This window comes from Struthio camelus, chromosome 1, assembly GCF_040807025.1.
Source record: "Struthio camelus isolate bStrCam1 chromosome 1, bStrCam1.hap1, whole genome shotgun sequence".
Classification (NCBI taxonomy): Eukaryota; Metazoa; Chordata; class Aves; order Struthioniformes; family Struthionidae; genus Struthio; species Struthio camelus.
The window spans coordinates 64,463,440-64,489,722 of record NC_090942.1 but is presented as its reverse complement, the minus strand read 5'-3'; the positions used below and the strand labels follow the sequence as shown (position 1 = coordinate 64,489,722).

The 26,283-nt window shown below is 39.7% G+C and overlaps 1 protein-coding gene across 9 annotated transcripts in view; it reads right to left on the bottom strand.

The window, feature by feature from the left end:
- Positions 1-26,283, bottom strand: part of KIAA1549 (KIAA1549 ortholog) — a 159,380-nt gene that overhangs the window by 15,808 nt on the left and 117,289 nt on the right. For 5 of the 9 annotated variants that reach the window (XR_011141385.1, XR_011141393.1, XM_068945112.1 and 2 more), the window contains exons 11-17: positions 17,685-17,887; positions 14,089-14,213; positions 7,484-7,689; positions 5,469-5,692; positions 4,353-4,497; positions 2,475-2,708; positions 1,313-1,365 (exon numbers count right to left, since the gene is read on the bottom strand). Coding sequence is in view for 5 of the 9 variants with exons in the window: in XM_068945112.1 (XP_068801213.1) it covers positions 1,313-1,365; positions 2,475-2,708; positions 4,353-4,497; positions 5,469-5,692; positions 7,484-7,689; positions 14,089-14,213; positions 17,685-17,887 (1,190 nt within the window). In the remaining 4 variants the exon portion in view is untranslated. Of the gene's footprint in view, positions 1-1,312; positions 1,366-2,378; positions 2,709-4,352; positions 4,498-5,468; positions 5,693-7,483; positions 7,690-14,088; positions 14,214-17,684; positions 17,888-26,283 lie in introns of all 9 variants that reach the window. The other 4 variants (XR_011141383.1, XR_011141384.1, XM_068945096.1 and 1 more) reach the window with 1 other exon arrangement.

Here is a 26,283-nt window from a genome sequence, read left to right as displayed (position 1 = left end):
GTGTTTGAACTATTAATAATGAAGCCATCAATTTATAACTTGCAGAAATCCGAAATGCCTATGCCAAGGGTTGATGAGCCTTTGCACAAAGAGTATGTTGCAAAGACCATATTTTGCTCAGGTGCTTTAACATCGGTTACAGCGCTTTCATAACTAATTTATCAGCTTTTCCCTGAATCTGCAATAGGCCAAGAAAGAAAAAGTCCCCAATAGTTATCCCTAAACGTCAGTACATTTGATTATGCACTGTATATAAAATGTTGGTAGTCTTGAAGCTCATAATTCACAAGGTATCTAACTTCCAAGAAAATAAACCATGACAAAGATGACTGCATGTCACACTTTGCACCATTTCTCATATGCTCCGTTCACACTGAAACTCTCCATTTCAGCCAAGATCTAAGCGAGGAAATGTATTTATAGATTCAAATGCCCTATCTTTTTCTGCTTGGCACCTTCAAAATAGGGCTGAAGTACAATGGACAAAGGAAAGCTCTCCACATCCATTTTGTAGCTAGAGAACCACCAAGTTTCCAAAGCAGTGAAGACATTAGATGAAATCTAATGAATAACACGGATACCAGTGGGATTCCTCCTCATGTGGTGAGCTTTAAGAAGGTAATGGGTGAGTAGTTTCAGGCCACCTTTTTACTACCTCAGCTGCAGTAGTCTGGAGCATGTGAGCAAGACAAGCATGACCCAAGCGGGTACCGTGACTGAGAAGAAGCTGACTTCATGTGCACACAGACACCAAACATGGAATGAACAATCACTTGGACAACTGTTTCTTCTCGTTATGTGATTCTCCTACAGTAAGGCCAAGGGAAGATGGAAAGGTTGTTCCCCACTGATTTTATAGTAACAGCCCTGCAAAGTAGGCTTTCTCTGTGAGGGTTAGTATGCTCTGCAATTTGTTCTTAACGTGGCTAAAAATGGAACGAGCCAGATAGACATTTGCAAGCTTTTGCAAGGCAGTGTTCCACTGAGGCCACAGAAATGAGATGAAAGCAAGAGTACTGGGAGAAGTGCACCTGAGTCACTGTTTCAGGCTCTCTGAAAGCTGAAACTCTGTAATAGTTTCCTCAGTATTTGGAAGGCTCTCTCTACAGCCAAGGGGCTAGAAACACATTTCTTTTAAAAGGAGGCTTGGATTCCACACAGTCTTAGTGTCATTCATGCTATATAAGTAAATTACACAGGCTGGACCTGGACTCTGTACAGTACTTTGCGTAATAACATACCAGTGCCAGTAAGAACTCTGGAGAAACTGCAAAGAAAATAATAAATGATAATTCCACCAGTGAAAAACTACCTTGGTAGGAGGCCGGGTGCTGTTGGTGGAGTCATTCCAAATTCCACATATCTCTGTTGAAAGAATGAAACAAATGAATTAAAATCAAAATCCATACACTGGGAAATTCACTGTCAGCCTTTCAAGTGATGAACGGCAGAGATCACTAGGCCTGCATGTGCAACTGAATTGCAACTTCACAGTTTAGTTTTACAAACTGAATTGCACAAAAAGGTCTGGGAAGCATCATTACAGTGGGACAGCAATCTCTACCATCTGATCATGGTCTTTCAAAAAATAAATAACCTTCCAAAAATTACTGTCTCTCACTTGAATATGAAGGGCTGCCCCAATGTCTATTTAGCTTAAAATTTTCAGGGAACTGAGCTTTTCCTTTCTCTTACATGCCGCAAGCTTACCAACAGCTATAGGATTAACTTCACAAATAGCACTTCCTATCTCAAATGATACAGAAGTGTATTCGCAAATCTGTTTACACCTCACCCAGCATCAGACTGCAGCAGAGAAAGCACAGGACTTGGATTCAAGAGTCCACAGGAGTTCTAAAGCTTCTACTGAACTGCTGTGGGAGTCAGGCTGACCTGACTATCCACGTGTCTCAGTGCTCCATAAAATGCAAAGAACATACATAGAAACATTGCTTCCCTATCTCACTGCTTCCAAAGCGTTTGGATGCCCTGGTGAAAAACATGACCTAAAAACAATACATTCTTTTTGCTTTTCAAAATAGATAGTTAACTAGCACATATGCTTAAAAAATTAATTTCCCTCTTAGATATGGCAAGACTGATCTCTGAACGATCACAGCTGAGAAGAACAAAAAAGTTATCCTAAAGGAGAACTCTTATTTTCTCTCTTGGCAAGGAGGGGGAAAAGGGAAAAAGAATCCAAGTGACCTAAAAAGTAAGTTCACCATTCTGTGACAGATCATTTATGAACTCTACTGGCTCCTGATTTTGTTCAGCACTTGCGATGAATCCTGACAGAAAAGGTACAATAACAGCGACCATGGCTCAACTGGTGCTAACTTCCTGCCCAGAAAAGCCTTTCAAAACGCACCACTCACGTTAAATGGGTTGTTTACTGCCTGAGGTGGACCATAAGGTGATCCCCACTGGGTGCATGTGGTTCCCCTCCCTGCTCGAGCAGGAGCGTTGTTTACCGGCTGTCCTGCAGAGACCCCGGGTGGTGTGACGGCAGTGGAACTGGCTGCTTGGCTACTGGGAGCCACCAAGGCAAAAGCATCATCCAGCAGAGAGTGCATGGTCTGCCGAGCCTCTTCAATGGATGGCTGCGGTGGGATGTACTGGGAGACTGGGTGGGAAGGCAAGGCAGGAAACTTCCCAAGGTCAGCTGAAGATGATGTCTGAGGTTCAGGAGGCAAGTCTGGATCAGACTGGAAAAGCAGAAAGAAGGTGAAGAGCAGCCAGACAGGAGCTCTAACTAGGCAACCTCCAAGGCACAGTGGGCCTTAATTCGGAGTAACATCCTCTTCACCAAATCGGAATAGGATAAACGGCACAAGTGCCAGCACTGGACAAAACTTGCTCCTTACTCTCCCCACTTATGCATGCACATACACGACACCAACTGTTCCAATCCTTCCCTCAGTGCAACCTGAAAGCACTGTAATACTAGATAAGGCAGCAGTGCCATCAGGGGCTACACAGCTATAACAGGAATCGTGTGGTTTGCAAATGTACACGAGGTCATGCAGTAAGCATTTACTCCACCCAGAAAACTACGATCTGCTCTGCATACATCTCTGAATCCTCTGCAGTTTTTGCAGTTCCAAGAAAGGAATTCAGTCTTCAGGTTACAACTGACCACATCAGCAGTAATATTAAGCAATCACCGCTTTCCAGAAAAACACACAAAGGGAGCTGTTAAACAGCTAAGTAGTTAGCTGCGTGGAACTTGAACCGGGGTGCATCACCTGAACGGGATTCACTGAGTACTTCATAGCAGCATTACCTGAGGCTTGCATCACAATTACTACCTGGGATCTTACCACACGGGCTTACTGCTCATCAGTAACTGGAAATTAAACCAGCTTGGTAGTAACTGACCAATTATCAAAGCTCACTCTTGCCACTGCACGCAGACTGCAAAATCAGTTATCAAGATGCAAAAGCCTCTGCTTCATCAGGAAGTTAGCATTCTGAGTACTGTCTCTCTACAAATGCTAAAGGGGCTGAGCTTGCTGTGTGACAAGGCTTAATTAAATAGCTTCAGATGATAATTCATTTTGCTACAGCATGACATTAAAATCATCACACTCTTGTCTGAATGCAGAGGGGAAACCACAGAAATCCACATTATAGCCACTTGACTGCATATACAGCTGATAGTGAAGTTCTTAAAATTATTAATCTATTTTTCAAGATGAAAGCTGTCCAGGGGGTTCCAGTGCTAGCATTAGGCTTAGTAAAGACTGATTAAAAGTAGTTAAAAGATGCCCAAATACAGTTTATGACATGGATATCATTGAACAGAAGCATTCTCAACTTTTTTGCCTTTTTTAATACAGCAAAACTAATTTTCAAGATATTGTACTACAATAGTTCCAAGTTACTGCAGTACAAAGATAACCGCTACTCCTGCATTAATAATTAATTCCTACATTTTAAAGATGAGAAAATTTTTCATGAAGGAAACTGAGTCTTCCACTATGTAAGAGAAAAGGATAAAATTCTATAACATATGAATATATAACATGCAGCAAAGTGGACTACAGTGAAACTATGTTCAAACTACAGTGAAACTATGTTCAACATTGTGGAACACGCAAAGCACACCTTCACGTGCATAAGTAGTGTTAGTAGTGTTAATGAAAACAAGGTTTGAGTTCTTCTTTCAAATGATGGAATTCAGACAACAAACAGATTGCCAATGAAATCCTTGCTTCACTCTGATTTTCATGCTAATTACATGTGACTGAAACTAGCCATACAGACCATAGCCAGAAGGCCAAAATCTCCCCACGTCACAAGTCATTACAACTATCAGAATACTCTTGTCACTCAAGAGACATACATACAATATATGCAGAGTTATTGACTCCTGGAGGTCTTTTGTATGTCCCGTCACTATCCGTTGTGATTAACCTGTCCTTTTCCGCATCAATAGGACTACCATTTATCTGATGTCGCCGGCGCTGCTTGGGAGAACGCTTTGCACGAGAACTTTACAGGAAGAAAACAAAAAGGCAGAGACAGAGAAAAAAAATAAACGAGAGACAGGTCATCACATTTCTTTTTTAAAATTTTCCTTCTCAGTCTCACTCAAGGTTGAATTCTGCTGCCCATTCCTTCCAAGTGGTCTTTGTCTCAGTCCTGTCTCTCTTCCCTTCCTCAGTTTTTCAATTCAGTCCCATTTGCTAGCCCCAAATCTTTCTCCTCAAACTCCTCCTAATATCACTCTCTTTGCCATAGTCTCAGTTCTCCGAAGTCCCCCTCCTCATTGAAGCTCTTTCCAGTGTCACCTCCTTTCCACAACCATCTTCCAAGCCATCTGTGCTCCAGCCTCCCTCTGGGCCTCTCCACGCCTTCCAGACCCATGGGAAGTCTGATACATTCTAATCATCAGAAGAGACAAAGCCACCGACAAGGCTTTGTACTTGGCACCTTGGGCTTAACCTGACTGGGACAAGTCAGATGAAGAGCACGTTATTTGTGAATTTGCTCTTAAAACTCAGAATCTTCACATATTCTTTAAGTTCTTCAAGGATTTCCCTCTTTTGCATCTTTTTTCTCTTTATAAAAACTGTTTCGCACAGTTTATATTTTTCCTGTTTCTTTTTCAGTGCTTACAATATATTACAATTTTGATCCCCCTACAAAACACAAAAATAAAACAAACAAATGGCACAGCAAATACTAAATTATTCAAAAATAATATGCATATATTTTGGTTTATATACTGAGAACTCATCCATGAGTACTTGTAAAAGAATAATCTGAAAACAAAGCATACTGGTACATACAGAATTAAACCAAAATATTTAGAATAACCCCAAGCTTTTCACCCAGCCAACTCAAGTTCAACCAAGGATCAAGATAATTTTAAGCTTTGAAGGTTCAAAAGTACAGATCTCACGTACTTTGGACTTTGACTCTAGAAGAAATTTGTTCTCTCCCATCTTTGAAATCCCTACCTCTTCCTGGGCTCTATGAAGACAGTAGGCACGCTGCCTCCAGGGTCCAAGATCTTGTCAATTTGCATCTGTGCCTTACGATATATTCTATGCTGTTCTTTGGAGTCAACCACCACCACATCATCCACCACTGGAAATTCATAGTGCCCTTTGCGCTTGGCACGAAGACGAATCTTATTACGGTGATGCTCAATCTCAGATTTATGCCTCAGGGCTGTCTGTATCTTAAAGAAGGAGGAAAAAGTCGCTTTTTTCATTTTTTATTTGTATTTTTTTTGCAAAAACAACTTCTTGCTGCTGTTCCATAAACCTCTCCTCCTCACCTCACTGCCTGGCCCCACTTCCTCCCCTCTCCCCCCCCCCAAAAAAAATCTCTGAAGGTTTAAAGCACGCCACATGAAATTTGTGAAAACTTTTTTTTTTTTGCATGGATATTTTTTCCTCCTGCTTGCAGTTTCTGCATTGTCACCCTGGGTAGATGTACTATTACACACAACACAATCACCAGCACAGCAGGTGCAATTAAAGAGAAGTGACAGTGTATTAATTAAAGGCATCAAGAGCACAAAAATGTCCTGCCGTTTGCCAGAAATGACAGTGCTCTGAGGAAATAAGACTAACTAACACAGGCTATATCTACTTTTGCTTGTCAAACAGATATTTGACCAACAGGGTTGAGGTCTGTCACTCATTCCCTGTAATGCCGTTCATCAAGTAAGGAACGAGAACTTAAAGAAGCTCACTGAGCCCATAACAAATCAGTGTCTTTGCTGAGTATGAGAGGCTGCCAGAAGCTATGCAGAAATGCAGCAGCAGCATTAGAGCCCAGGTCCCCAGATGGACATGGTGTCCTAAGGTCTATGACTTCTTTCAGGCTGAGCATTCATGCCTTCCTTCTGTCCTTTTTCACATTCCTTGGTGTGTATCTCAGCATCTGGGCGAAGCTGTCTTAGCACCATGCTTTTAAGTCCCAGCTCAACACTCACTGAAATGATTTTTATCACTGAAAAAGGCTTGGGCACTGGTCTGGGCCACAAGTACTCTGTCTGTGCTGGAATAGTCCTGGAACTTATCAGCAGCAGGGAACTAAATAGATGGAAATGGACACTTTGTGTATTCTCATTAAAAATCCATAAAGGCATAAGAGGGACATAAGCCAGATTTACTCTTTACATTTATAGTTAGCATTACATCAGTCTTCTGCCCATATAATTATATTTCCATATCCTGGCTTCTCTTGTCTATGTATACTAGACACATCAATTTCTCTCTTTTGTCAGGCACTGAAATAAACAGTACCTTATCACAGTTAAGGTAAAGGTTTCAGTAATCTTCCCGTTAGAATTATGGGAAGATGCTATCTCACCCAGTACAAAATCAGGACACAGGTGCATGGTACTTTCAGGCAGTTTATGATGTGGTTTTACAGTGCATTACCTTCTCTTCTACTGCCCCCAGGCATGCTCTTATTCTGCCTAAAGTAACCTGAGCCCCAGAGAAAGCAGCAAGTTTCTGCATGTTTACTGCCAGATACATGTACATGAGAAGCTGGAAGCAATTAATGTGTTGCAAATTCACACCCTTGAGTGCCCTGGGATACCTTGTTTGTATAACCTGCATCCTGAGTTGCGGAAAAGCCAACAAAATGGTGCACAGTGAAAGCCAAGCAGGGCCCAACTCTCACACATTTATCAACAGATCTCTCATAAGCCACGTACTGGTGGCTAGCAAAAGCATGGTAACAAAAGGTATCTGACCATCAGCACAGCTTAGCGTCTCTTACTGTTTAAGTTTTGCTTTAGGTATCTCTTGCAATAGGTTAGATTATCTCTTTGGATGGAAACCACGCCTGTGACTTGTCAAAATTCTACCCCTCCAGAGTTAGGAAGGAACTAATGAGGAACTCCTGACTACAAGAAAGAAATCGGATTCTTTTTATTTCCCTCTTAGATGGAAACCTGTATCTGTGTAAGTGGCCTAGTCCTCCATGAACATTCAAAGCACTTTAAAAATACCTCTTTATTAATTTTGTTGGTTTCTGCTACTCGATCAGAAAGTATGGAGTTCTGAACTGGAGGTGCTGCCATTGGCTGCATAGCAATCAGCTGGATCTTGCTTGGGACCTGTCTGCTGGCATCTGAGGAACGTGACATCCTATCCACGTGTTCGAAGATAGAGGCTGAGGAGTGTTGCTCATTTCCACTGCTGGTCTGAGGAGGTCCTGAATTACCAGAACAAATATAGAGTAAAGTAGTGCTAGTAGGGTTATCTCAGTCAAATGTCAAACTCTACAGATGCTGTGCTAAGAGACTGTCATGTTTTCCATCTGTGCTTAATTTGCCCTTTAGGCCTTTCAGCTGATTCACATTTAGTGCATAAGAAGTTTACCCAGTCATGTGCAAACTATAAACATTTTTCCAATACATTTCCAGAAGGTGAACTGCCATTCTTTATTTCTGTAAATCAAGATCTTGGCATTTGCAAAACCTCAAAATCTCAATCCACTCTAGCCCATAAAAAGCTGCTCTAGCACATACTGCTAATGGTTCCTCTTATCAGTACTTAAGGAGATGAAAATTCTTCAAATGGAGTTCAAAAAAGCAATAAAAGATGTCACACTACAAAACACGGTTCTCAAAAGGTAAGTCATAGAAGGAGCGATACATTAACTAAACAAAAAAGACTTAAAAACTCACAAGACACACAAAGAATTTTATAGACTTATTACTGATTTAAGCTTTAAAAGCACCGTTTTCTTCTTAGTGGCATGACAAACAGTTAATATACTAATGTGCAAGCTGCACAAACATTGCCATGCTGTAATTTGTTGAAGAGGTTATATCAACCCAAATACAATCAGGAAGTGAAGTTATGGAAACCAATACACCTGGAAAGCTACAGACCTAGCCTAGCCAACAGGGAAACACTTGACCAGGAATAGATCATCTCCCTCGAAGACTTGAAATCTGTAGGATTACCCTGGGGGTTTGTGGTTAAGCACATGTTTAAGTTTCTTTTTACTGGAGCTAGGCCTACAGTACGAACCCTTATGTCAGTTAAGGAGGCAACAACTACTAAAGAGTTGCAAAAAAATCGTTTGTCTTGTCTGCATGGTAACACCACAAATTCTCAAACTGCATTTCACCATGAAATACAAGCAATGAAAGGTTTAGATTTGTGATCTTTCTCATGGAGAAACACAATGGAGTAGAGGGACAGATTCCTGATCCTTGTATGGACTTCCAATGACTGTGATCCTCAGATTCAGAATCAGAAGGAGAAAGAGTGGAATTTATCACCCTGATCCAACTCCGACAGACAGGGAGAAAACAGCCATTGCTTGGATCCATTTGCAGCACTTGGTGGTAATGAAGCGTAAAGTTCAGAAAAGAACTGAATGCTACCTTCTGTAGAAGACTACAGGAGATTAATTCTTCCTTTACTTAGCCTCCTCTAGTATAGAAGGGGAGCAGCAAAGGGAAGGAATGGCACACGTTATAATATTCACACCATATTACTTTGGGCTGGAATGCAGTCTGGCCCCTAACAAAGAAGAACTCTTATTTTCCATATTTCTCTCAAACTTGATCAATGCATTGTAAAATTGACATATTTATAAATAGTATGCATAATTTGTAAGTGCGACTTTTGTATACAAGTGAAGGTAAACAGTTTTGCTCAAGATCTGTGTCAAACGTTTTGCAAGATAGATGCTTTTAACCAACTGAAATATATCTACCTCTCTTTCGTAGCTATTTATACGATCTTTACCGCCTGTCTCTTCATAATAATTAATGGCTTCCATTGTCACTCATTTCTCTGAAGCAAGAAAGCAGTGCCTCTCACAGAGACAGGCACAAGATATATTAAGCAGTTTGCCCAAATCCCTCAGAGCGGGCAGTGCAATGAAAATCTGAACTTAGAATTTGGTTAGAAAGGTCCAACATATTCAATCACAAAATCACGGACTACTTGAGATTGGAAGGCACCTCTGGAGATCTTCTGGTCCAGCTCCCCTGCTTAACCAGGGTCAGCTACAGCAGGTTGTCCAGAACCATGTCCATTTGAGTTTTGAATATCTCCAAGGATGGATACTCCACAACTTCTCTGGGCAACCTGTTCCAGTGTTCAACCACTCTCAAAGTAAAGAAGTGGATTCTGGGGGGTTGGGCTTTTTCGTTTGCTTGTTTTTTGGTTTTATGTCCAGACAGAAATTCCTGTTTCAATTTGTGCCCTTTGCCTCTTGTTCTGTTACTGGGCACAACCAAGAGTCTTGTTCTGCCTTCTTTATACTCTCCCTTCAGATATTTATACACACTGATAAGATCCCCCAAGCCCACTCCTCTCCAGGCTAAACAGCCCCAGCTCTCTCAGCCTCTCATCACATGAGAGGCTTAATCCCTTAATCATCTTTGTGGCCTTTCACTGGACTCACTCCAGTGAGTCCATGTCCTTCTTGCACTAGGGATCCCAGAAGCATACGTGAGCATCCACTCTGAATCTTTAACACTTCATCCATAACCTTCCATTTCAAGGGACAGTTCTATAAACGGATGCCCAGCAGACTTCTCACCTAAAACTGTTCTTAATTCATTTTGTAAAACTGTCCAGAAGTCCACTGTCAAATTTTAGTAAGGTTCTAGAGTAACATGAAATGCTACTCTCTCTTGTGCAGAAAAGATGTACACATAAAAAAGGAAAAACTCTCTGAAGCCAAGCTCCTGTAGTAAACACTGCAAGGAAAAGCCCCATCCTCACACAGGATACCAGCAAAGTTGCTAGGGATGTGTGGGAGCTGTTCCCATGAACAGTACCAGGGCTAAAATATACCAAAAAATATACCAAATAAAGAAATACACCAGAAAAGGCCAAATGGACAAAGGAAAAACACGGTAAAAGTTGCAAAATTTACTTTCATGTCATTTGCTATACTAGCAATAAGGCTTACTTGCAAAGGAAAACACTCCAATAGTAGCATAGTTTGGATTCGATTATGTCACCTTAAGCACAGAAACAACTGACATATAGTAACTCCTGTTACCTCTACAAGTAGAAAGACTCCCAAGAATTCAGAATTAACATAGTATTATTTCAGTTCATCAAAACTATAATTAGCTAATCTATAGCTAAGAGAGTTACCTCAAGTACACCTGTAAACTCCAACATATAAAGCTACTTCTTAATGATTTCCAGGGCTTTTTTTTTTTTTTTTTAAATTTAAAATGCCTGTGTTGCATCTGGTCTTTAAATCCTCTCTATATGTATACTGAACACATCTATAAACACAAATCGAAATAGAAGTATAGCAAAGTAGGTAAGAATACTGGGAACAGCACAGTGCTGTACATGCACAATGAAAGAGGAGACCATTCCAAACTCAACACATGAACGAGTTCCTTTAAGAAGTTCTGATAGGGAAAAATAAGAATGATTTTTCATTTCAAAATACTTTCTTTACACTATTGTCCATGGTTAGAAAGTCCTCCTTATAAAGCTATCAGATGCTGCTATACTAATAAAATTTTGATCTCAGACGAGACAGCTGAAGCTGAAAAATAATGGAGAAGAATTAAATTACTCAATTTAATACTGGGCAGAACAAGTTTAAACAACTGGTCCATAATAGGTCACGTGTCAGGATCAATGTTTACTACTGCCTGCATTGAACTTGCTGACTTGAACTGAAGTGTTGGGAAAAGAAATTGCTCTGTAGGAAATTGTGATTTCAACTGAAAACCAGTGCAGTGGGAGATGGAGGAAGGCTACTCCTTCCCCCACCCCCTTTAGATAAAAACAAGGGACATAGCAACCTAGGTGCACAAAGTCTAACCCAAACCCAGGTAAAGTCAATGGGAATCTTCCACCGATCCACTGGACCTCGAATCCGGTGCAGACCGAGTTTCACATGACTTTCACACAGCTGATTTATATCCCAATAGGTTACACCCCTAGGATGCAGCCAATGACTCTCATCAGTTACTAGTACAAGGCTAACAACGGAAAGGCTCATCGCAAGCCTTTGCCCATCTGTCTTTACTTTTATGAGAGAGAAATAACTATGAAAGAATACAGCCCTTAATTTATCGCCAGATATAGTACACATTAGCAAAGAGAATGCCAGCTTTCTCCTGTCTCAGTCCTGATCAGTAAAACACTTGATCTAGTGAGAAAATATCTGCGCTTCTTTGAAGGTTGCCTGAGTTTCCCTTAAGCTTCCAAGAGAGAGGCCAATTCTAACTAGTGCTAACTGTGACCGTAACTTGTTTATACCAGTCAAGAACAGCTTGCCTCAGTTTTGCCTCTTTCACAGTGAGGATGTTTTCCTCAATAATTTGAAAGAATTTGGAGGAAATTAGAAAAATGTGTTTGTATTGAATGACTATAATTTGTGTTACTGAGAACCTTTTCTACGTCAATAACTCAAAAACAATTTTGCTTTTTCGACTCAGAAGACAAATCCTTTCATGCTTAAGATATAATTACAGCTACCCCAGCACCTCTATTCATACTTGTACTCAACTACCAGCTCTGGTTACTTACCCACTCTGTTTGCTCCTGACAACATAAAGGAAAAAGAAGAGACAACATAGTAATTATTACAAATAATTCAGCCGGAATGGCAACTGGAAAAAAATACAGCAGTAAAACGATTGTGTTTACTTTTGAATGAAATGCATAACTTGGATTAAACTGCCAAGCCTCAGCTGTACAAAAAGGGAGCTGAATCTGCCATTTAACAGGCACAGAGTTCTCTGCAGATAGCGAGGCCAACTCTGAATGTTAAAAATCGTCTGATTACCAAATCGGAGGGACCAGCTGCCGAAGAAAAGAAATTATCCGGCAAGGGTACTGTGGGTGAAAAGGACACATTTTACACAGTATTCCTGTGGACTTTGCCAGATAATTAAGATGCGGTAATGTGTAACACTTCTATGCCAAAAGGACATGCTAAACCTTACATAAGGGTCTTTAAGCCAGATGAAAAATGAAGAGATAAAAAATTGAGTTCCCTGGTAAGATGAAATGGGATAGCAATGAACCAGGGCAACACAATTGAAGTCAAATAGGTTGAAACAACTCAGAAACCAGCCGTCTTGCCTGAGATTAGCTCAGTCATAACATATTTTTATATAGCAATATACATAATGCATATTAATAATTAATATATTAATGTAATAATTAATATATTTATACATAATATACATTAATCTAATTATTTCCAGTCCTTAGAACAAATCTAAGGCACTGAAATATACACATAGCAACAGGACATTTTTCTTTTTCTAAATTGCGTAAAGCATGGGTAGCATAGACTACCTTCTGAATTATTAGGAGGTATAATTTTCTAGTCACATCTGCATAGCTTGTGCTTTGTTTTCTTACACACTCATTATAGAGAAAAGCCTCCTCCATCACCCTTGCTCTTGCAAGAGTAGTCCATACTATGAAAGCTGCAAACCACACTGTTTAACCTGCTGTTTAACTGGCCAGGGCGTAGTGGCTTATATAAACTGATTGTCTTACATATTCCTCTAAATGTCTTTTCTTCAAAATGAGCATACATTGAAGAATACCTGCTATGACCTGAAATTCAATGGCACTGCATTCTTCAGGAGCTACTTTTACATCTCAGCTGGTATTTCACTGAACGTGTAGAAAACCATTCAATGTGCAGAAGAGACTGCTCATAATACAGTCAATAGTTTCTTCTTAGTTTTTACTGCCATCAGGGCCACGTGTATTAAAAACAGACTGGGCTACTACAAGCTTCTTTACCAGATATTTTAGCATTAGAACGTTCCATAGGAAAGCTATTGTGAGTTAAGCTGAAGATCTGGTAAATAAAGCCTCAAGCAAGGAGCAAGCCATCCAAACCAGAAAGATCTCAAAAACAACATTTTGTGACACAGCTGTTAATATGCTTTTAAACTGGAATAGAATGTAAGAAAAAATGTTTTGATTAAAAAAAAATGAAAGTGATTTTGCAGTGTTTTATCAGCTCCTAAATGGGGAAAGGAATAGATCATATGGGACCTCCAACATAATCGGCTGCATTTTAAGTGATAGAAAGCTGGTTCTTCATCCACACAAAAATTCACCATTATTGATGTTTTAGCACTGCTTTCCTCTTTTTAAAGTATAACAGCAAGGCATCTTGATGTCTGAGCTACATCTCATTTTTAAACCTTTTTTTTTCTCTGTTCTCATTTTTTATCTCACTTTTTCGAGGTTACAGTTACAGACATATGTCCATGTTGTATCATCCGCTGCTGTGACCTCCACTGCAGATATGGCTATCTGCAAGATTGCTCCAAGAGAGCCACGATAACGCCTAAATGGAAAGAGGTTTGCCAGGGGGTGCAGGAGAGAAGAGGAGGGAAAGCTCACTCCTATTAAGCCATTTGGGTCACACGCTTGCTGGAATGAAAGGAATGTATAGATCTTTGGTTACAACAGAAGAAACTAAACTAAAAGGGAGTGGAATAAAAGTCTCTGTGACACAATACAGAAAATTTAATTGCCAGATAAGCTCTTATAAAAAGTTACAGCATTAGAATAACTCTTCAACCTAACCTAGTAAAACACTGATAGTGCACACAAGAAAAAAAATGCAACAAACCTTTCTTCACTGCCCTGCGTGGTTTGCCCTCGTTTGCCACTGTTGATGGTCTTGCAGTTTCCTCTCCTGTCTCTCTCCCACTGGACTGTTCGCTTGCTGTGGAGTCAGCGTCTGATGGCGAAACTCTGCCACAAACATTAAGAAAAAAACAAAACCAAATGATCAACACGTAATGTAAGTTTATAAAGGGGCGTTATTCTCACATGCAAAGAATCCTGTGTTAATGTATCTTGTGATGACTGCTAATATTTTTCTAAGTAAATTTATTATAAATAATCATAGTTAGATATTCATTACCATGATTATACTGTTATCATGTGTGTGAAAACTGACTGAAACAGGCTTCAATGTGACAAGATTATTAATTAATCTTTCCTTTAAAGATATACTTCAAGGAAACACTCTGCATTTGTAAAGAGCAGGTTACCTTTCCGGACAGAAAGGAATTATATCCGAAATAACAAAACTAATTAGAATAATATTCAGATTTCCTAACCTGGTATTCTTTTGTTAACACTACAAGTCCACGGGCATATTTTCCTAAGTAGTTAAATATAGGGCCATTTAGAAACTCCACTTCAACATACTTATCTTATGCAGTCATAAAACCCTTAAAAATACTCACTACCTACAAATCATGAACCCAGTCTCTTTCTACAGAAAGACATTCACAATATTGTTATTCTAACACCGATCTTGCCCTCAAACCCTTCTGAATGCTCAGGAGACAGAAATATCATTTATATGACTTATGATTTTTCATCAAAATCATTGCAGGTGATTACGGAAAAATCTAAAGAAATACAGTGATTTTCTCCATCAGAACGATTTGGTTGTAAAACTAACCACATAGCAAAGTAACAAAACTATAAGACATACACCACTACCCAGCTGACGCCAAAGCCTGTCTTTTCACATGGGATTGTCCTTTGTGTCTCTTTAGCAATCATTTTGTCCTGTGAACATTCATAGTCTATTCATGTAGGGAGTCAATCACTTTAAGTGCACAGTAGTCAGGGCACTAGCCTTGTCAAGTGCAAGACAGGCCAGTGCTAGATGGATATGTGAACAAGATACCGAAGCTCTCGGCTAAATATCAGCCTGCCTGGAGTGCACAGACCACGATAACTACTCTCAGCCAGACAAGTTCTTTGAAAGTTAAACCTAATGCTTGCAGCAGGCAGAACTCCTAACTCAGCTTCCCTCTTTCCTCCTTTCTGGACAACGCCCTGAAAATCAAACACACTATTCCCTTCCCTCTCCCTCCCCTCCCCACCCTTGCAGGACTGTAATACTAATTAGTCTTATCTCAGTAAAAAAAATATTAGAAGGAAAAAAAAAAGGAGAGGGGGAAGAGAAAGAGAAATGGTTCTCAGTGAGCTTACAGATCTGCACCATTGCACCTTTTCTTCTTTTCTGCAGTGGAAAGGGAGGGCAGAGCTATCTTCTCCGTCATCTTTTTCACTATACCTTGGTTCAGCGAACATAAGAGTGGAGATCTGCTACTGACTGTTTCACCTCTCTGTGCTTTGCTTTCCTTCATACGCGTCCCTTAGTTTATCTAAATTATCAGTAAATATATTAAGGAACATACAACAGCGTCAAGTCAACATCACTCATCCTTTATGGTAAGTGCTGTAGAGTATTCAGTTGTGCCCTTTCCAAACAAAACAACAGGTCCAACTCTCAGCTGGAGCCTAAGGATGCTACGCTTTCTGAACTTAGCTGGTTTTTCTTTCTATTTTGTTTTCTTTCCTCCAAACCAATACAGAATGCACTCAAATCACCACTATATTTACTGGCTTGCAACACTGTTCTGAATTGTACCATGATAACTCGAGTTCCGTACTTCCTCAGAAAACAGCTGAAAACAACATAACACACTGCACTATCATTTCGCATTTCAACTTCTCCCTCAGGGAATAAATGTTTTAAATCTGAGGCTGACATGGGCATGTCAGCCTGTTATGGAGATGACGGTAACATCTCTGCAGTTAAGCCTAAAGGGAGATTTGCACTTAAGAGTGGATGAGGGAGAGGAGGGAAATTCTCTTTGTGCAGCACTTTGAAGTGTTTGAATTTAGATTCTATTAAAAAAAAAAAAGTTGTTCCAAATTTGATCAATTTATTACAGTCTTCAGGTAAAACATTAAAATGTTGGCTTCTGAAATTTTTCATTTTCTGGATTGTTCTAGATGAAATACAGTAACATTTTCAAACTAAAATTTTTTCTTAAACTTACACGTATATGAACACACAAACACACCTCCTCCTCTACCCTCAGTATTATCTGTGTTAGGTCACTTTTGAACTTTTAAAGAGAAATACAGGAACACTTGTCCTTCTAATTTATATTAATTTAAGCTACATTAGAATGAGTTAGCTACACTTTCTTCCATCATTTTCCAATACTGTCAGCCTCCCACTGAGTCACTGGTAATCTATTGCTCGCAAAGCCCATGGGGAGTTAGGAAGCCAGGCTCAGCAGCTGGGAAGATGGAACCCGAGCTGTATGAAGCCCATGTGGGGAAGATGAAGCAAGGGTCTTAGAGCAACTGGGGTCTTTAGAGAAAGCGCACAAGGTTGACCAGAGGAGCAAGCTGTGTCACAGAGACCTGCAGCATGGGAAGAATCACCACTAGTTTCTTTCTAATACTATTCAACAGTGCCCTTGTTTTTTTCCTCCTGCGGTGCAATAGCACACAGGTAAAAGCACAGGAGCATGCAAAGTTGGAGACAAGGGAGTGCAAAAATATGAAAGGGAGGGTGAGGAAGAATGACTGGAAAGTAGAGCAGAGCGGAGTTCTGTCCTGCTGAGCTGTTTGTGATTCATCCTAGTACAGCTCTCCTCAGGGCTCTGTGTGTCTCCCACCTACTTCCCTCCTACTTCTGCTGTATTTTTTTTAATGCACAGATCCTTCCTTACTGCACAGCTCTGCTCCACCTCCTCCCCTACAGATACAGTTCTTTCTGGCAAGACAGAATCATTTCATTTGATTCTTGGGTAAGGTTAGGAAACCACCAGTGAAGGGTGACAGACTTTTCTCCTTTTGCACAGCTGTAAATTATCACTCCTTTTCCTGACCAAAACTGGTTTGCTGTGAGAGCAACTAGATAACCATAACAGAAAGCCCTCGTGCACCCTCACTGGATTTTGTAGCTACTGCTTACTTCTGGAAATTCTGACTTATCATACATGTATTGATCACTATTAATATCATTAAAACACACATCATTATTATTCATCAGTGCTTTTCATTTAACTACCTGTTGCCTGAGTAGCTAATGGTCACTACAAAAAGAATGCATGGGAAAGCACATGCTTTAGGGTTTCCACCAAACAAGCAATGTATTGATTCCAACCAATTTAGTTCTGTCCCCAAAAAAGCTTTTAACTGGGCATGCTGCCATTAAGAAAAAAATGGATACCAAATTCTCACAACCTTATACTAAAGAGTAGGTAGGCATAACCAGTGGACCACTAGAAGTCCTGGAGCTGAGGTCTGGCCACTGAAATTACCCTGCAAAATACAGTAAGTATCAGACATTAATAAATTGTAAGCTACCACAATGCTGTTTTTCCTCTGCACACTGACCTCCCTCTGTGTCGAACGATCTTTGAAGGCTTTGAGGAAGTCTTGGACTTGGGGCTGGGCACATCTCCATTTTCAGATGGGGTAGTATCCTTAATAGGTCCTGCTAAAGGAGCTGGCTCATGGATAATCAGGATTTCATCTTTATTGTGCTGGCCCAAATGCTGCTTAGCAAAATCAAAGCCTTTCACACTGGGGGCCTGTAGCTGTGAGAGAAGAATAAAGATAACAACAACAAAACAAACAGGAACCATGAGTGACAATGATCACGAAAGCATTTGTTAAGATCTGCAAACAATGGCCATTAGGATGTTGGTTGGGGCATGGTGATCTCATCAATGAACATAAGATGGCTGGAGGGAAAAGAAAACATGAGTCTGTCCTCGTCTTTCAGCAGATGATACACAGTTTACAACCCCAAAGCAGCAAACCTAGTGAAAAAATGGCCTTCTGTTGCTTCCACATCCCCCTTTCCTAGCAGTTTCTTCAGATTTAATGTTGTGGGAGAAGCTTTTTGTGTACCTGTGGGTACACATCTGTGTGCAGACTGAAGCAGTTACCATTGCCAGAACATCTATATGTTTTGGTCAATATGAGTTAAGTTATTTTAAATAATTTGCATAGGTCATTGCTATCTTCTTCATTTCGAGCCTCCCAAATCTGCAGGGGTCTGGGAGCGCTCACACAAACAGCTAGTTCATCCGAGGAAAAAGAAACATTCTGCAGATCTGAGTTAGAGGGCAGTCTGGCAATGACTTTTCAGCCAGCAAAGATACCTCGAGAAAAGTACTCAAGATCCAGCTCTTGGGACCTTAAGACTGGAAGAGGTTTTCCAGTTTAGAGAAACTAGAGACTTATCCTAGCGGTCTTATTTAGGGACTATGGATTCAATTGCAGTCTTACTCAAAAAGGTCTTAGTTATGAGAGCAAAGGGCCCAATTCTGTATTTGTAAAATAGCTAATCTCACTTTCTAAATAACTTGATTCAGACTTAATTGAATTAAGTCTACAAGCGTCAAGTTCCCCTGAACGTTTTTTGGGCTTCTACAAAACTAAGAGAAAGCTTTTCTTTAAGTCAAATTCAATTTTCAAGTAGTTTGGAAGTTGAAAGTGGAAAGAAATCTTGACAACTCCAGTTTTCAAAGCGCACACACAAATACTCACTGCATAGAATACACAAAAAAACCTCTGTGTGTTCCTAGAGCTAATTTCCTGCAAAGTGAAGCATGTGTTAGTGTGTGTTTATGGGTGCGTCAGGTTCCAGATGTTTATATGAACCCCCTTTCATAAAGCTTGGCATGCCGACATAGCTAACTACAAACAGACTTGTCTGATATCATGCCAAAGATAAGCTTGCCTAAGGAATATTCTGAAACAATCTCTTCAAAATATTTTCTCAGTAAGCAAACATTTTCCAAATGGTTCTTAGAAAGGACTTGCAGCAGAGTGAACTGCCTAGTTAGACCAGTAGATGGCAATAAAAGCTCTCCTGCAAAAACAAAGAACTATCTGAATGGTTGAGGTCTTGGAGTTCATTTTTCACAGGATGAGTAAGCTTATTATTTGAACAGATGATCTGGATGTCTTCCACTACATTCCATCTTCCTTGGGCTTTACAACAGTCCCTTCAATTCAGCATTTTGTGTGATTCAGTTATTGAATTTATGTAAATCACTGCAACCACTGACTCAAGAAGGCACTGCGGATTTAGACCAGGGGAAGGTACAACTGTTTCTTTATTTCCTGAGTCACGGTCACATAGTGAATTCCTCTGGAAACTTACCTCCCCTTAGGGTTTAAATATTGTGTTCATGTTCTTGTTCACCTAAAGAAATCCATAATATTTGTCACGCACACACCTTCCCTATTCTCCTCTACACACTCTCATCATTTTTTTCAATGGCCTCATTTCATCTAAGTTCTTAAACACATCCCTTTAATCATCTCTCTTTTGTGTGTCTTCTCCCCATGCTTACCCAGCCTTTCCTGATTAATATCCCTTACTTCTGGTCTGTACCTATCAAAATACCTCCGTCTTTCTGATACTTGCTGTCCCTAATGTTGCTGGGCGTGTCATTTACAGCTCTTGCCTTTGTCTCTCTCCGTCTTACCTTTCCTTTCAGTAAAGAAGTTTTGACCTGAGGTGTCCAACAGCCTCTTTCCCGTCTAACATTCAGAACATCAAACCCATCCTCGTCCTTCCCAATTTCAACAGTGACAAAGCAGCAGAAAACCTAACCTTCGTTTTTAATCTTCAACTTAGTTCGTGCAAGTCTTCTCTTTCCTAATTTTCTTTCCCCTTCTTGGTTTATCCACTGTGTTCCCTAATTCATATAGGGCCATTCTCCTTTCTCCCCAGTCTCTTGCAATCTTCTCTCTTTACATCTTGTCTCTATGTCATTCATCGGGCTTTGACGAACTACCGGTAAGAATTTAGAAGAGCCTTCTTTCAACTTATAGGTTGTTTTTGTTTTTTAGGTTTTTTTGTTTTGTTTTTCAAGAATCCTGCATTCTTGCTTGCTCAACTCCAGCTTCTCCTTGTTATCTGCCAATTTAAGCTTTGTAAACCCAGAACTAACCCCCAACCTTTCATCAGAATCCCCATCATTTTCCCATTCTTTGTCCCTAACAGTGCATCTGAACATCCTAGTCATCATGAATTCCATTTTTCCTTTGGGATACCCCTATCTCTATTCCTTTTCTCCAAAATAAATCTAAGTAGAAGTTTTCATTTTTGCTGTCAAAATTATCATGCTGGCTTGCAGCATCTTCCATTCTGTTTACTGGACCCTCCTCTTAAGTAGTTCCAACTCCACCTCTGACCTATCTAAAACATTATTTCAATTTCCCTTTGAAGATAATTCTGTATATGACATCCTCCCTTTGAACCACTTCAGTAGACTTCACCATGCGCTGGGCAAAGTTCTTTTACAGAATATCTGGTGCTTCTTCCACTCTTCTTTGGCACCCTTGAAATGGCCTGCAAAGTTACTGCTTCTTTTATAATAGTGTCATGAGGCCGGGAGCGGGAGGGAGTGACGACACAACTACATATAACAACTCTAAAAAAGACAAACGTTCTAGTAATGTTAGAAATACTAGTATGACTTTATCACAATGGTTGACACACCCAGTGGCAAAATTAAGATTGCTGAGTATCTCAGGCACACATTTCAACGCACCTTAGAGCTAACTCTAACATGCTGGGTTTGTAAACCCTTTAGGGGAGTAAAACAACATTTTTTTTTTTAATCTTTAACCTTGACTGTATAGTCCTATTCTTAGATGCAGTCTAGTGTAACCTTTTGTCTAAGCATACTTAAGGAAATAGATACATTTGTGTGTACATGTACATACATCAGAGCATATGTAAGCACAAATGTTTATCTGCAGACAGACCACACAGAAGCTGTATTAAAAGGCTGTTAGTACTACAAAGACAAACACTCAGACTCTAAGAAATGGCACAGATAAGATTGTCTGAACAGTCACAAGTGGATCCTCCCATGCGTAAGCACTGCAATAGAGACTTTAGTTACATTATCATAAATCTATTTCTTTCCTCTTGCTCTCTCCTACCTTGCTAGATCCTTGGCATAGGCTGGGCCTTCTGCTATTAGTCAAAGTTGGGTAGAATACAAGAATGTTATTTGTAGAACCGGGACACCTATATAATTTTCTGCAAAAGTTGGCAAATGTGTAGGGAATGACGCAGGGAACGTAGGAAGAGAAAGTATGCTTTCCTCTACGCAAATGTGCAACTAGGGTGGCCAGGATTTTTGCCAATGGATTTCATGGATATTTGCTGGCAACAGAGGAATGGCAAACCTCGGACATCACTGACTCCATCCCAGAGCTCAAGAGCAGCTCACCCCAGACATCACAGAACCTGCGGCTCTATTTTTCTGGAGTCCCAGGCAGGTTAATTCTTCATCTGATCTTAGTCTTCCTTGCCAGGTACACCTAGTCTCTCCATCCCATCTTCTTGCCCCTCTCTTTCTCTCTGCCAGTTGCCAGTCCCACTTTACATTACTCAGTAGCTGGGGGCCAACTCTGGCAGATGAGTGAGAACAGAGGATCCTTGCTCTCTGCTTCTTTATCTGGCCTCCTAATAACCTCCATGTACAGCAACAAAGAAAAAGTCCTCTTCGCTTTTAAGGAATAGCTCTACAGAGTTTATACACTCAGCACACGTGGAACTCTATGAGAATTTAGCTGGCAACCTTTAACAAGTCTCCGCTGAGCACATGCAAGCTTTCTCCTCAAAGGTTTATAACTTGGTTAGAAATGGGTAAGTCCCCACAGAATTGGCAAAAGCATTTCCCTTACACAAAGCAACCTTCTGGTCCCAACTCCTTTCCTTCCCTCTCCTGTGCCCCCAAAGGCGGAGAAGTTGTGCTAAAGCTTCTCCATATTTGTAAGGCTATTTTTAAAATTTGGAAAATGAACTCTATTTTCTCTTAACCTAGTTCTTTGAAAGAACAAGCTGTTCTTATCTTCTTAAAAAAAGATTCAATATGAAAGTCCTATCAGGATGGAAAACTTCTGCCTGGATGATTCAAATCTGGTAAAGTCACACACAGCTGAATAGTTAAGATTTCATGATACTCAAGCTACTAAAAAAGCTTAAGTAGAGTTGACATTACCAGCTCCAACCAATATATGGGTGGTAGGAGAGACTACAGGCATGTGCATATGTGTGTACGTATGAAAGAAATCATGAATAACAAATACAATATCAAAAATACCTATAAATACCTGTAAAAACATGACACCTGACTGAATATAAAAGATGGGCATTAAAAATAATGCCCTCTATATGAGAAAAAACTAGAAATATTAATACAATTATGGATGCAGAAACAAGATCATTAGGGCTTTGCTCCATTAAAAAAAAAAAAAGAACGCTTTTCCGATTTCTCACTGCATTAGACCACAGCAACATTACGGCTTTCACTGAGAACCAATACTCACCAAAAACTACATTTTCAGTGACAAATGTGAAGGACACTGAAACATAACTCTGCATTCTTCAAAACCAGATGGTGAGATCATTGAGATTCAGTGGAATAAATGAACAGTATTGTTCAAGACTGAAAAGGTTCCTTATATTTTCTCACCAATTTCTGTGTGCCACATGCTGAGTTTTTCTTCCTTTTCTTTATAAGGAAGTTATGTATTGTAACAGGTTGGACGACCGCTGCTCAGCTTAGCATAGGTAGTCAGAATACCATGTGTTGATCAGTCATTTACTACTCAACCTAACCACCATCAAGGAAGGAATACAATCTCTTTTTAAGATAGAGCGCACACTAGTGCTGATACTGCTATCTGTTCAGGCACTGAAACAGAATCTCTTCTATCATTCTCAAGGGCCTTTGCCTAAGACTGTACATAATCAATATTAGCAATATTTGTCTTAAATATAATTTGTTAGAGAGGGCTTTGATTTGTTGCATTTTGAAATAGACATTTGTGAAAGGTAAAAGCTAAACTACTACGAGGCTTACCTCCAGCATGACAATGTATGAACTAATACGTTATTAAGGCATTATAATATTACTACAAGAATGCAGTGCTTGTGGAAACCTAAGGGGAAGAAGTTTTCAAATTGGTAGGTCAAGTCAGTTTTTTAATGCTGTAGTTAGATATTGAATTAAAAAAAAAAAAGCTTTGAAACTCAATTTTTTATAAAAATCAAATAATTTCTGCGAAAGCCTACAGACTTAAAGTATGCGCACCTTGGTAAGACTTATTCCATGATAGCAACTAATAGTTTCCGTATTGTTTACGTCACAGAATAACTACATGGTTGCCAATATAATGTTTTCCTAGATGCAGATTCACACCAGGAATGTCAGCAATCTGTCTTCTCAAAGCAGGAAAGACTGTACAAGCAGGTCAATGAATAGTTTCAGTAGAAATCAGCAGAGAAGAAATACACTTATGCAGCATTCTTCTTGCGGTTCCTCTAATTAAAAGCATAGGGTTTTTTTGTTTTTTTGTTTTTTTAATGAAGTAGCAGCAGCATTTGAATTTGGATATATGAAGAATAATTTAAAGACAATTTTCTGTTGATTTTATATCACAGTTTTGCCTTGTTCTTTGTAGAGACAGAAGCACTGAACAGAGGTAATTAAAATACATTTCTAATGAAACAAAGGAGCTAAGTATGATTTCAAAAATACTATTTTAATGTTGGAATCAGGACTGAAATCCCTGTACAGAAGTCCTTCTGGCTTACGGTCTTACTAAAATGCTAGCACATGGAATTCTAGAAAAATGAGAAAATAAAGAAACTTCACAGAAAAAAAAAAACGTTTTTACATCTACTAATTTATATTTAACAGAAAGCAAGAATCGTTGTGCTTAACACTAGTAGGTGCTGAAGCCCTACATAAGCGATCTGATTGGGGGTTCTTAAAATTATTAAACATAGCAAACTTCCTTCCACAATCTAAGATTCACAGCAAAGCCATCTTTGTATTCCAAGGACACCACTGCACAGGGAAGAGCGAATTCACTGTATTGCTCTCACGATGCACCAGTAATACCAAATATTTGCAACAGCTACAAGCAGGCTTGCTAGGATCTTTTTAATTTTAACTCACTTGATTCAGCATGCTCCTACGAGATATCAACTACTTCTTCCTCCCAAAGGGATCATTCAACCATATTCTCTGCAGCGACTATTGAGATTTTCAAACAATAATAAGATTTTAGAAGTAGGGAGGCATGCTCACCTTTCCCATTCAGTCTTATTTTCTTATTCAGCTCATTATTTCATCCCCACCCCATATGTACACACTCCCCATATTTTTGTTTACATGGCTCCCTTTCAACATAAAACCCTTTGCAATCAGCGTCAGGGACTGCTTGTAAGGTACGCATAAAAATTATATATGCATACAGTGTTTGGATTCAATAACAATAACGCACATGCAAGTCAAGGCACAAGAACTCTCTGTTGATCAAAAGGCATGTTAGAAGATGACATAGAAACAGAGCTGTGTCTACAGCGCCTTCCCAAAAATACTAACAAGAGGTCCATTTATATTTCAAGGTCTTCTTGTGCTGTGGAAACAACCTGCCTGTGAAAATGGGATATGATACAACCAACTTGTGCCATATCCGCAAAGTCTTTCCTGGTCTACTTTTAACAATTATAGCAATATCACTAGGAAATGTGCAGAGCAATTCACAGCTGCTGGCCTAGGAAAAGATTTTTAACTGAAACTAAAATAGTCTTTAATTGTTTAAATACCTCCATTTGGTAACCATGTATCTAAGGAAGAGTTTGCCTTCTGGCAGTTCATTCTATCATCTTTTGAGTGGGATACCATCACCCTCCCATTAAGACCATGCTCTATGGCAAGCCTCATCTCAGAACAGTAGGATTTTGAGCTCTGAGGGCCAAAGGAGCTGTACGTGCAAAACGCTGTCCTTTTTCTCATGTTGGACCAATTACCTCTTGCTACAAATTCTTTCTCACATATACTGTCACAACAGCACTTCTGTCAACTATCACCACTACAGGGAAGAGTTCAGGCAGTTCAGAAAAACACGTCCTTGTGGAGAAGGACCTCGGCTCATGGTTGCAGAGGATTCTACCATCAAGTTTAGGAAAAGTAGAGCAGTGTATCACCAGAACTGGCATGGAAAACCAGGAGAATAAGCCTTTAAAAAGCTAGTGTACATCACCTGGTCCTCCTCTCATCCTCCTCTTAAAAAATAAAAAATAAAAAAATAAAAATCAAAACTGAGGTTTCCAGCTCACTACTGTACAAATATTAAGCAAAGAATGAATCCTGCAAAAAGTAGCACCTCAGGAATTTTTGTCCCAGAAGTAGGATTAAAAACAAAGAAACCCCCAAATTTATGAAAACTTCATAAAGCCTGAAATTCTTAAAGACTCCTGTTCTGAAATAGTTTCTTATGACAGATTCCTTTCAGTGATTTTCATCATCCCTGTTCTTCTCTCTGCATTTCTTCCTGTCACGTTAACATTACTGTGACAGCTCAGTAAATTTGACAAAATACAAAAGGGATCATGCTATCAAAAGCCCATAACTCTGAATACATCTATGCCTACAGGTTGCTGAGATAACAGCTGTAACAGGCAGAATTTTGTGCCTGGATTGTACATAGTTTTAGCCTTCCTTCCCAGAGAGCAGTGCCGCAGGGTGGATATCAGCTTAATCACGCCTTGGTGAGGCTCCTTTGCACACTAGTTAGATGAAAATGAGATAAAAAAAGGATTGCCACCTTTATAGGGAAGACAGATCACTGCTCTGTCTCAGTTCCACCAATCTCTTTTCCATAACCTGACTGTATCAAACAATTACACTCCTCAAAGGCTATGTAAAGCAGTCTGACATTAACTGCAATCTTTAAGAGAGGCAGCACACTTCCAAAAATTATAAATTAAGGGAATTATTTTCTTAATTTGTGAGGCAAAAAAATACCTTCATAACATGGCTCTTGCTGTCCGGAAAGAGCATGTAAACAACGCATTCCAGAAACACTTTCTCTCCACAAATGATGAGGAAAGTGCTAACAAATTAAGATAGAGGGTAGATAAGCCATTTTAATTTATTTTTGT